Source organism: Magnolia sinica, chromosome 9, assembly GCF_029962835.1.
Source record: "Magnolia sinica isolate HGM2019 chromosome 9, MsV1, whole genome shotgun sequence".
Classification (NCBI taxonomy): domain Eukaryota; kingdom Viridiplantae; phylum Streptophyta; class Magnoliopsida; order Magnoliales; family Magnoliaceae; genus Magnolia; species Magnolia sinica.
Window position 1 is genome coordinate 78531954 of NC_080581.1, and position 13324 is coordinate 78545277.

Genomic DNA, 13324 nt, shown 5'->3' on the forward strand with positions numbered 1-13324 from the left:
TTCTAACCATCATTCCACAATACATATAAGTCATGATGATCATAACCATCCATACAAACATTCCAGATAAGTCGTAAATCAATTTAGTTTTTCGATTAGTTAAGTAAGAAATCATACAAAAAACAATACCATTTAACATTGAAGAAAAAAATATATAATTTAATCTCTTATAAAGAGTAAAATAACATAATTTACCTTTTCTAAATGATATATATATATATATATATATATATATATATATATACATATATATATATATATATATATATATATATATATATATATATTAAAAGGTTTTTTCCTAACAATTCTTAAAGCCCTCACTAATTTAAAATCATAAAATGAAAGCTTAAAATAGAAGAAAACAAGTATAATTTGAATCGTAATTCAGGATTTGAATTATAATTCATAGGGATTCAAATCATAAAATCGTAAGATTCATATAAAAAAGGATTCAAAGGTGGGATTCAAATAATTTTACTTGAGATTAAACTCAAATCCTAAATCATAGGATTTTGACAACGCTGCTTGTAACAATGTTCCTAGAGAATAGCATGTCATCATTACAAGTTAGGGAAGTGCAAATGGCTTACATTTTCTTCATCAAATAAATGCACTTTGCATTTTCTAAAATTTGTGCATTGTGATTTATGGGGTCCACTTAAATTTTCAGTTATTTTCGATGATCCAAACCGTTGATGATGTGGGACCCATAATGGATGTGTCATTGCTTAGAAGCCTCCCAAGTTGAATGTATATATACATCATGCCACTGGAAGCTAGGAGGTTTCTGGTGCATCGCCCATTCATAATAAGAGGCTAATATCAAAGAATAGGGATCACCGAATAGTGGGCCCACATTGGAATGTCTACATTTTCTAGATGATCGGAATGCTGCATAATTCATCTTTTGTAGTGGGGACAGGTTGCAACAGATTTCAGGCCGAAGTTGTACCGTGACACTAAAAAAGGTGGAGATGATCCTCCCACACCAGATATCTTAAATAAAGGTGTTCCTGACAGAATTAAAATAAAGCAGCAAGCTTATTTTCAACCAATGCAATTGATAGTGAAAAAAATCCGAAGTCACATGAAAATTCAATACTTTCTACAATATATAGGAGATGCACCTGATCTGGACCATCTAATTACTTGGCCGCATTTTGTGTGGACCATAACCAAAACCCAAATTGATTAACTAATGATAATAGTTGGATTGATGGACCTGTTGTGGACAATGTCAATAATCCAATTGGAAGCAACATCCAAGGGGTTAGCATATCAATTTAACAATCCGAAGTCACACACAAGATTCCTTTCAATGGTCCATTTGAAGGCACAAATCAGATGGTTAGATCATTCGATGAGTCTAATTTGAGCAATGACCTGTCTAGGATGGTGGTTATAATATTCTATACAAGACATGGTTACAAACACATGCTGTATACAACAATCAAGCTTGATGTATGATCCAGCATGCCCACACAACCCAAATACATAATAAGTTTAAGCCTAGTCCTCGTTGTTGATGGGGAGCTAAGCTTCCACTCAGCAGCTGAGGTTAGGCATATATGGATTAAAAATTCTAGCCCATGTTCTCATCATTACACAAGTTGAATGTGGAATCATTGATCAATCTAAACCATGCATTACATTCTTACATGCATGCTCAACTTAATGCACGACAATACCGTCTGGCTTGCTTTTTGGTACATTTCACCTGTTGCGCTTTGTGTAGTCTTTTCGTGTAGTGGCCCATTGCTTAATACATTTCACTGATTGTGCTTGGTGCAATCTTTTTCTCCCTAAAAGGAGGTAATGATCTGAAGAGCCAATGAGATTCCAGGGATTTATGATAGAAGTTGTGATTTGGCTGCCAACTCGACACAAAGCTCCTTATCTAGCCTTAGGACAAGTAATGTAATACAAAACACATGGTATAACAAGAGAAAAAAAAAAAAAAAGGGGGGCCCATAACATGATAGATGGATGCTAGATATTAAAACTTTTAATGGTCTCTACCTTAATAACTTTGGCACTATTATGACCAATTTTTTCCTCACAAGAGGATAAAATAGTGACTTGAATAGTCAATAAAAAAGTGAGGCCCCATAATGTGACAGATGGATGTCAAGTATATTTTCCTAGATCCTACCTAAATGGCATTCACACTAGCATGACCGACTTAAAGCAGACTTGGGCTCAATGGTGAAAAGGACATCTTAGCGACTTGAAGACTCAATAGTTGGGATTGAACGCCTGCCTTGAAAACTTCTTGGGGACACGTAAGTTTTGGATCAAGCTGATTTTTGGGTTTTCCTTCATCCAGGTCTGTACATGTGTCACCTTATGAACAGGTTGGATGGCGAATAAACATAATGGTGGGCCCTATGAAGGTTTCAATGGTGGGCTTCATTGTCCCCCACTGCTTTCCTCAATCAGCTTCCATTTAAAACAATGTGTACCACAACTTCTTTACAACAGGATTTGATGTCAGTAGATATCATGGTTTAAAGTCTTTAGTCATGTAGAATAGAGACACCACTGTGATAGCATCCACGTGGAACATGCATGTTAGCAATCTCATGAGATTGAGCAGCTGATCTGGCAATCCTGACCATGTAAATGCCTTCCCTTAAAGAATCAGGCCCATCATCCAATGGATGCGGATTCCCTGCTAAAGCCTTTCGCAGGATGTTCCTGCGCAAGGATGCTGGGTGGGCCCCACTGAGATGTTTTTGAGAAATCCACCCTGTTCATCCACTTTGAGAGCTCATTTTAGGATATGATAAAAAATGATGTGTATCGAAAACTTAAGTGGGTTAGACAAGAGGAAACAGTGGGGATTCATTGTGAATCGTTGAAGCAATCTTGGGGGCCATAAAATTTTTATTTAAGGCTTTTGTTTTTGGTATTTTCACTTCATCCCAGTGGTAATGACCTTATAAACATTTAGATTAGATATAAACATCAAGGTGGAGCCTAGAAAAGTTTCAACGGTAGGAATTTTTTTGCCCAAATTTTCCTCTGGTGTGACCTCCTTGAGTTTTAGATCCACTTTATTTTTTGTTGAATTTCATAAAATGAACACTCAAAACTGATGACCGTAGTGGATTTCTCACAAACATCTCTTTGGGCCCCACCCAGAAATGCGCCCACCTGCCGAAAAGTGCTGAGATAGGCAATAAATTCTACCGGTCTTTCGTTTTCATGTGAATAACTGGTTAGACCGGACTTGTTACTTGTGAGGCAAGGCATCCGCGGGATGGTGAGTACTTTGTTGACTTGACTTGTAGTACAATGCATCCCGAAATATGATGACTACTAAGATGAGTGGCTTCCTTAATTTACATGTTGGACTCTTAAAGCTACGTGGGGTCATAATGTTATATATGTAACATCCATTCTATCCATTAAGTTATGTGGATTTGGGTTCCCCATAGGAAAAATCAGTGAAAACCAGGGTTCAGAAACAACCTAATCCAAAATCTAAGCACAACACATGGCTTGAACTCAAGAAGTTTTCCAATCCAGTTTTGTATTGTTGGGAAGTCCAAGCAAGAGAAAATTGGTCGAGCAGAAAGATATGGATGGTCAAGAGAAGAGGTATGGTTGCAAGAATATAGATATACGAAGGATTTGGAAGACGGACATGGCAACCTTTTGGCCACCATACCGTATCTGTTGAACTGAAGAGGACAAACATCTTATTTTGAGCCTAATAATCTAAAATAATATGAGAAAATGGATGGACGGTGGATAAAATCCAAACATAAAGGTGGCCCCTCTATAGCTGCTGGGAGCTTTCACCTGTCCCAAGCTCGGAATAGCCAGGGTAGTTTTAATCCGCCCCCAAAGTTACAACATCCACTCCTGTCCACCAGTTTATGTCTTGGATTTGGGGCCCTCGGACAAAAAAAAAAAAAAAAACCAACCAAATCTACAATTCAAAGTGGGTCACATCAAAGGAAACAATGGAAAATGGGATGCAAACTATTGGTTTGTGTGTAGGAACACTATGATGTGTATCTTTCAAAGCTGTCAGTTAATTGTAAATCATCCGGATCAATTTCCCACCCATCTTATAATCCATTACCACACCAGATCAGGTGATCGTGTGACACTTTGTCATCCTATTTTATAGCTTGTACTGTTTGCTAACTATAATTTATAAACTCAGTAAGAAATGGAGAAATGAGGGCAGTCAATAGTTAAAAAAAATAAATAAATTAGTGCATGGATTCTTTCGCATAAATAAATGGTGCCACGATGCTTGACCTGCTGATGGTCATGGCTGGCTTGACCTGGTGAGATTCTTGTGTTAGGAATTCCAAGAGCAGTTGGAAATTAAAGCATGTTGGCCCTGACATCTAATGGCGACTGTCAAAATCATGCATGTATATGTGCCGTGTTGCATGTGGAAGTGTTCCATTTCAAGAAAAATGGACTAGAGATGGAAAGTGGGACACTTGATGCCACCTCCTTTGAATGATCACGGCCAATGATGCCCGTTCATGTAGTCAGTTGATTATCAGTGTTTGGAAATAGGGCAAATTTCATCCCATCCATCTAAAAGGTCTAAGCCCAACTTCCACATTATATCATGTATACAAGGTGAAGTGGGCCTCACTCTATTGTGCACTGTAGCCTCACTGCATAGATGCCTTGGCTGGACAAAAAAAAAAAAGAAAAGAAAAAAAGATCCGGTCAGTCAACTTATGAGGTGGGACACGGTGCATGAATCAGATGTACGACAAAAGATCATATTTGTGCTAGCATGCATGCATGCATTTGTTCAGTGCACCTTTCTTTTGGCACTCAATATACGCACAGAAAAAGTTACATGTGTGAGATCGGAGCCACTCACTAGGCAATCCTCATGTTGAAAATGCCTTGATTCAAAGAGCCAGACCCACATGTGTACAGAATGTGGTGACTATAAATCACTTTATCAATCATTCACATCTTGATACATGTCTGGCCCTGATTTGTTAGAGGGGACAAAGATAAAGTAGTGACCACCTGATGAGTAGCTGCCATCTTTGTTAGGCTGATCAAAGCCAATTACCAGACAATCATGATAGTGTTGATGCATGCCTTGCCTAAAAGGATCAGGTCCATCTGAATATCTGAATGTGAGATGTGGATTGCCTAGGACAACCTGTCACAGGAAGTTCCAATGCTCAGAAGCTGGGTGAGGCCAATGTGGTATTTGTGAGAAATCCAACTTATCCATCTATTTTGCCTAAAAGTGATGTAGAGCGGGTCGCGGACAGTTTCATGGCCAAGATGGATCAGAAAAGGCCCGGTCGACGACAGAAGTGATTCAGACCATCGGACCTTAGATCAGGCGTATCTCGCAATCCGGAATAAGTTATCTGACGTAAAATATATGATTTTGGGGTAGAACGAGCTACTTTAGCCAACCAACCCAGCTATGCCGGGTTGCGCAGCCCGGAATTGCGAAAAACCCCTTGATCGACGGTCGTTTCCCTCTTTTAATTTCGTTTTTACTATAAATAGTAAGTTTTAGTTTGATTATAACTCTTCATCCGTTGGGCTTTAGGAGTTGCGCCCAACGTGAAAAGAGCTTAGAATAATTAGGAGAACGGTTTGGTGAAGCCAAATAGGACACTTACTATTTTTGGCCGAAAACCTTGCGCACTAGTAGACATCACGGCCGTCTATAAGTAGTAAGTTTACTATTTATAGTAAGTCATGGATTCTAGGAGTTTGAGTTGTAGTTTGATTCTGATTTCTTTCCTATTGCTTGGTACCCTTATTTAAAGGGTTGTGAACTCGTTTTTAATTATTCATCAATCAATTTCGAATTTATTAGAATTTATTTCTATTTTCTGCTTTCTTTCCTCGTGGATTCGAGAAGTCCCTGTGAGGAGTCTAGAGAAGTTCCGTGGATTCGGAATAGTTATCCTCTTGAGGAAGACGGTGCTCGACCTCACGTCCTCCCCTGTGTCAAAAAGGATCACAACCCTCTGAATATCTGAATCTAGTACGTGGATTGCTTGGACAACCTGTGGTTGGAAGTTCCTGTATTGATCAGAAGCAGAGTGGGGCCAAACTGTGATATTTGTGAGAAATCCACCCTGTCCATCCATCTTTCCAGACTTTGTTAGGGAATGATCCCAAAAATGAAGCAAATCCAAAACTTTAAGTGGCAGCAATAACGGGAAAAAGTGGGCAGGAAGTTCCCGTGCTCAGAAGCTAGGTGGACCAGCTGTGATGTTTGTAAGAAATCCCCCCTGTCCATCAATTTTTCCAGACTCTGTTATAACCTGAGCCAAAAAATGAAGTAGATCCAAAACTCAATTGGGCCCCACAGCAGGAAAAAGTGGGTATGAAAATGCCTCCCATTGAAACCTCCCTAGTTCTAAGGTGTTTATATGTCATCTATACTGTTCATAAGGTCACTTTTACTGGGAGGAACTGAAAACACAATAGTGTTAGTCTGATCTAAAACTTCTATGGCCCCACAAACTTTTCAACCGTTGATGTTCAATCCTCACCGTTTCTACCATGCAGCTTACTTAATTTCTATCAAAGGAATTTTACAAAATAGTACTTTATTAACATGCCATTTACATCCTCATACCTTTATAAATTAAATTGTCATTAAAGTACTTCATTAATGAAGTTATTGTGAAGGGTATCTTCTGTTTGTTTTCTCCCATTTTCCTTATGAATTTTTCTAAAATGACTAAAATATCCACCAGTTCATAAAGAAGAAAAAAAAAATCAACAATTTTCTTCAAACGCAGATTGCATAGCTAGGATGACCGTGGGACCATTTTGATGTATTTATTGTATATCCAGCCCATCCATCCATTTTTCAGCTTCTTCTAGGCCATGAACCCAGAAATTAAGAGGATCCAAATCTCAGGTGGACCATACCATAAGAAATGATGCTAATTGAATGCCCACCATTACAAACTCCTTAAGGCCCACCATAATGCTCATAATCATGTTCATTTGTCATCCAAGCTGTTCATTTGTCATCCAGTTAATTGAATGCCCCCCACTGTTTCCTCTAGAATGGAGCACCTGAACTGAAACTCCTTCATTTTTGGGCTTATGCCCTAAAATTATCTTAGTAAAATGCATGGACAGTGTGGATTAAACACGTACATCGTGATAGCCCTTTATAGCAGCGACCAGTAGCCACTCTGGTACGTAGGCAATCCGCTCCTGTCTCTCTTTTCCGTTGTAATACATTGGTGGTATTCTACGTATGCATTGTATATAAACATCTTCCATCAGTTTCTCCGTATCATTTTCGAGCATGAGCCAAAAAATGAAGCAGATCCAAGTCTCATGTGGACCATACAGGAGTAACAGTAGTTGTTGAACATCCACCGGTAAAAAAAAAATTGTGGGCTACGAAAGTTTTTGAAGCTGATATTTGTTTTTCCCTAAATCCAGGTCTTTGTGTCCTTATCAACAGGTTTGAGGGCAAATAAACTCATAGTGGGTATTACAGTGGGCCCTAAGAAAATTTTTAACAATGGGAATTCAATCAGCACTGTGGTCCACTTGAGATTTGGACATGCTCGTGTTTTTTTTTTTGTGTGTGTGTGTGTGTGAGTGTGTGTTAATGGCCTCGAATGGAGCAGAAATATGGATGGACGGCTTGGATATACAATACATGCATCAACGTGGGCTCCACAGTCAGGACCACACTGCGTTGGGTGAGACTGGGCGCACGTAATCCGGAAATGTTATGGCATTCAATCAGCATTGTTTGTTTCCTATGGTATCGTCCACTTACGGTAACATCTACGACTAGCCAGTATCAACAACGCAATCCAAATCTAGCTTGATGTTTATATGCCATCCAAACCGTTTATAAGGTCATTATCACTGTGATGAAGTGAAAACACCAAAAACTTTGCCTAATATGAAACTTTTTGGCCATATGAATGTTTGATTCGTATCAAACGGTGGTCACTGAATCCCTACTTCTTCCTCCCATGCGGCCCACTTGAGTAAAATGATCTCTCAAAACCGATGCATGGTGGCCCCACTTAGCATCCCAGCTCAAGAAATTCCTGCTAAAGGCTTTCACAGGAAATCCGCGTCCGGCTGATGCTTGCAGAGCTCCAGAATTGTATTAACGGTTATCAAAGTTACATGGGCCTCACAATGATGTATTTATTATATCCATGGAGTTTACCTATTTGGCGGGATCATTTTAATGAATGAGCCCCAAAATAAGTCATATACAAAGCGCAGGTGGATCACATTACAAATAGCAATGGAATAATGATTCTCACACTTAAAACATTTAAGGGTGTACCCTAACATTTATTTTTAATCTAATATGTTAATAAGGTCGCACGGACTTGGATGAAGAGGAGAAACAAATATCATAATGATCCAAAACTTCTGCAATGCAGTGTGGTCCATTAATCCTTGGATCGATCTCTCTTATTTTGCCTCTCAAGCCTTAAGACCAGCCCGCCAACTGGAGGAACGGTTTGGATATAATACATACCTCATGGGACCCACGTAACTTGGTTACGTTAACATACCAGCCAGGTCGGTGGTGTGTACAGGAGGAGACGGATGGCTATCCCCTGCCACCCGCCAATGGCTGGAGGTTGCTCCGTGGGCTCTGCCAGGATGTATTTGTTCCATCCATGCTGTCCATTTATATTTTTAGATCATTTTATGGTATAAGACAAAAAAAAATGATTTATATATCAATCTCACATGGACCACATTACAGGAAACTGTGTTGAATGAGGGTCGACCATTAAAAGTTTTTTAGGGGCCATAAAAGTTTTGGATCGGCTGATCTTTGTTTGTTTTTTTTTTTTCCCTTCATTTGGGTCTATATGACCTACTCAACACATTGGATGTCAAATAAACAGTACAGTGGGCCTTAAGAGGATTTTAATGGTGGATATCCAATCATTATTGTTTTCCTATCTATATATCCCCCTCATTTTTGGGATCGAGCATTGAAATGATACGTAAAAATGGATGAAACACATACATCGTGGTGGGGCCAACAGAACACCGACCACAGCTACCGGGCCCGTGGCAGGGGGAGTGGCCAATCCGTTTCCATGTAAATACCCTAGACTCTTTACCTTTCTTCGATGACTACTCCTATGAGCGGCTCTCGTATTTCACACGTACGAGTCTTAACACTCGTAAAACCTCTTCACTTTCTGTCTATAAATAAACCTCACGCTTTCTATTCCTATACATCCCAAGCTCTATTACCCAATGGCTCTCCTCTCTTCTTCTAAAAACCCATCGTTTCTCATTCCTTTCTTTTTGTCATCTCTTCTCTTTCTCACTACCCAACAATGCAACCATCATCACTTCTCTGCTATCCTACACCTCAAACATGGTTTTAACTTCACCCCTCTCTACTCTCCCCTCTTGGAATTCAAACATTACCGATTGCTGCACTTGGGAAGGCATCACGTGCGATGGGCCCACTGGGCACGTGATCAGCCTCGACCTCAGTGAGCTCTATATCTCTGGTCGGATTGATTTTGAAAGCCTCTTTCGTCTTCGGAGCCTCCAGAGGCTCAACCTCGCTTTCAATTTCTTCCATCCCACTCCAATCCCATCTGGGTTTGACCAGCTCACCAGTTTGACCTATCTCAACCTCTCTCGGTTGCATTTTTATGGCCAAATCACACTGGAAATCTCCCGCTTGACCACTTTGGTTTCTCTCGATCTTTCTTACAATCAATATTACAATGGTTCTGGATTTCAATACCTGAAACTCGAAAACCCAAGCATTGGAGCAGTCGTCCAAAACCTGTCCAATCTGAGTGAACTCTATCTAGACTGGGTACACATCTTACTGCAGCAGGGTCAGACATTAGATTTGCCACTCCCTACTCTCCGCAAGTTGAGCTTACGAGATTGTCTTCTTTCAGCTTCCATCTATTCTTCCCTTTCACAGCTCCATTTCTTATCTGAACTCGACCTCAGCGGAAACAATCTCTCCTCTGCAGTGCCCAGCTTCCCAGGGAGTCTTCGCAAGTTAATCTTACAAGAATGTGATCTTTCAAGCTCCATCTATTCTTCCCTTTCACGGCTCCATTTCCTATCTGAACTCGACCTCAGTGGAAACAATCTTTCGTCTGCAGTCCCCAATTTCATAGGGAACTTATCCTCCTTGACGTCCCTGCTCCTTACAGAGTGTGGATTGCATGGAAAATTCCCTGACAGTGTTTTCCAGCTGTCAAATCTACGAATCATCGACATATCAGGTTATCCACTTGTAGCTATCAATTTGCCAGAGTTCCCTCAAAACAATACTCTACAGCAATTGATCCTTTCATACACTGGATTTTCAGGAAAGTTACCAGATTCTCTCAGTAATCTCAAATTCTTGACTCAATTAGACCTCAGCAATTGCAACTTGTCAGGATCATTACCATCTTCACTTTTGAACCTTACCAAACTGCAATATCTGTATCTTTCATCCAATAAATTGAGCGGCCCAATTCCTTCTTCATATGGAAACGAGCTTCTGAATCTCATAGTGATCAGCTTAGGGTATAATCTGCTTAATGGGACCATTCCATCATCATTGTTTTCACTCCCATTGTTACAATTGTTGGATCTTGGAGGTAACCAACTTAGCGGTCAACTCGGTGAGTTTCACAATGCCCCTTCTTCACAGCTGGAGTATATCCATTTGGGTAACAATAAATTGCAGGGGATGATACCCAGATTTATCTTTCAACTTACCAAGCTTGAAGACCTAGACGTTTCTTCCAATAATTTCAGTGGTGTTGTGGAGATAGGCTTATTTCTAAATCTCAAAAAACTTTCCTATCTGGATCTTTCAGATAATAACTTGTCAGTCCAAGATGGCAGTGGTAATTCCACATTTGTTTCCATCCCTCTGATTGAATCTTTGTTGTTACGTTCTTGCAACTTCAGCACATTTCCAAATTTCTTGAGAAATCAAGTGCAGTTGAGTGAATTGGACCTTTCCAATAATAAAATTAGTGGTGAAATACCCAAATGGATATGGGAAGTTGGCAATGGGTCTTTATACTCTTTAAATCTTTCTCACAATGTTCTGCAGGGAATAATACCATCCCCCCATCTTTTGTTGATCAGTGACTTACGTGTTCTGGACATTAGCTCCAACAAGCTAGAAGGCTCACTTCCTATCCCACCACCGTCCATCTTTTTCTTTTCAGTTTCAAACAATAGCCTTGGTGGTGAAATCCCTTGGTCAGTTTGCAATGCAACATCCTTAGCAGTCCTTGATTTATCTCACAATCACTTCATTGGTCAGATTCCACCATGTTTGGGTGAGATTGGTGATGCCCTGTTTGTGTTGAATCTTCAAGGAAATGCTTTCAATAGCACCTTACTTCAGACATTTAAAGAGGGATGCAACCTACAAATCGCTTGATCTCAGTGGGAATCAATTAGAGGGCCAAGTGCCAGGGTCTTTGGCCAATTGCAAAATGTTGGAGGTATTAAACCTTGCAAACAATCAAATACATGACACCTTCCCTTTTTGGTTGGAAGCTTTGTCACAGTTGCGTGTTCTCGTCTTGAGTTCCAACCAATTTCATGGCACCATTGGGCATCCTCTAACAAATCACCCTTTCCCTCTGTTACAAATTTTCGACCTCTCTTTCAATGGCTTTGAGGGTAATTTGCCATCAAATATGTTCAAGAGTTGGAAGGCAATGATGGATGAGGACAAATCCCAAACTTTGGTCCTTGGCAAAATGATAAACGGAAGTTCCATTTACTATCAAAACAAAGTGTCTCTAGTCATCAAAGGGCTACGGATTGAACTAGTAAAGATCCTTACGGCTTTTACTGTAGTGGATCTCTCGGAGAACAAATTTCATGGAGATATCGCAAAATCAATTGGGGATCTAAAGTCCCTCCTTGTGCTCAATATGTCCAACAATGATTTAACCGGCGGAATTCCAACATCACTTCAGAATTTAAGGGATCTAGAGTCATTAGATCTCTCACATAATAAATTGTCTGGAGAGATCCCTTGGCAGCTAACAGATCTAACATTCCTTGCAGTGTTGAATCTCTCACAGAATTTTCTCGTGGGAAAAATACCACAAAGCCGACAGTTTCTTACATTTAACAGTGAATCATTCAAAGAGAACTTAGGATTGTGTGGACCTCCACTATCAAAGAAATGCAAAGATGCAGAAAGTGCACCACCGTCTGCTCTGTCAACATTGCAGTCCGAAAGGAAATATGATTGAGAATTAATGTGTATAGGATTTGGAGTTGGATACGGAGCAAGTTTAGGGATTCTTTTGTGGACCCTAGCACTTTGGAGGAAGGGAAGGAAAGAATTCTATATAGTTATTGATCGAATGCTTTCCTTAATTTTTCCTTCCATGGTGTTTCCTAAATAGCAACGACGGTGAGATGATTGGAGCTAGGGTAAATATGTTTGTATAGTTCATGTCTACAAAACAAATAAAATAAAAGCTTTAGTTGTTTTCTCGTTTTTGAAATTTTGTATATTTTTCTTGGTTTATATGATACGTGTGGCAGTTGTTTCTTGTATTTGCACCTACCTAAATGCTGTACATAACCATTTTCAAATCAATAAAACTACAGGTGGTGTGCTCCCACTTTTCTGCAAACAAATACAAATACAAAAAATATAAAAATATAAAAAATGTCTCATCTATCTCTTTGTTTTCAAATTTTGGCCCACCTCAGCAACAAGATAATCTATGAGCCGGATGATCTAACCAATGTAACCTACCTAGCCAGTGGTCTTTTTTTTTTTTTTTCCCCAATGGTCTAGACAAATGTGGGCTAAGCAAACATTCAGACAGAGTGGTGTTTTATGTATATTTTTATATTTTGCATTTATCGATCATCACACACAGAGTTCTTTCACCTTCCCACATCTATGTACGTGGGGTGTAAGAGTAATCACTTGTTACTATGTGGTGACTTTTGAGTTGGACTTTTGTGATGCCAAAAAGAAGTGTGGAAATCATCATCCGCTCTCAAGGCACCATAACATGCAGTTTTCTACTTGCAATGGACACTTGGCCAGTGTAACCAAGCAATATGGGCTGTGCATTAGGTCCAGAACACATTTATTAGGCCAACATGTAAAAATCCCACCAATAAGATGATTCACACCATCCGAACAATAATTATTTAGTGGACAGTCAACATAATTTATGGGAAAGTAGGCCTATTCAGCAGTGAGCTACCCATCTATTAGGCCCATCATCTATTGCTTAGGGTTCTAAAGAATCAAATTTATCAGCAAATCCTAACCATCCCATCCATGGTTTTGCAATAAATAAATATA

General features: G+C 39.5%; 2 protein-coding genes across 2 annotated transcripts; both read left to right on the forward strand.

Annotated features, from left to right (window-relative positions):
- The first annotated feature begins 9373 nt into the window (after positions 1-9373).
- On the forward strand, positions 9374-11416 carry LOC131255197 (receptor-like protein 7). Its single transcript, XM_058255893.1, has 2 exons — positions 9374-9905; positions 9996-11416. The coding sequence occupies exons 1-2, from the start codon at positions 9374-9376 to the stop codon at positions 11414-11416; spliced, it is 1953 nt and encodes a 650-aa protein (XP_058111876.1).
- A 55-nt stretch (positions 11417-11471) lies between these two features.
- LOC131255198 (receptor-like protein 35) lies at positions 11472-12245 on the forward strand. The gene has a single exon (XM_058255894.1). It carries the CDS (start codon positions 11472-11474, stop codon positions 12243-12245), a length of 774 nt encoding a protein of 257 aa, XP_058111877.1.
- Positions 12246-13324: the final 1079 nt, after the last annotated feature.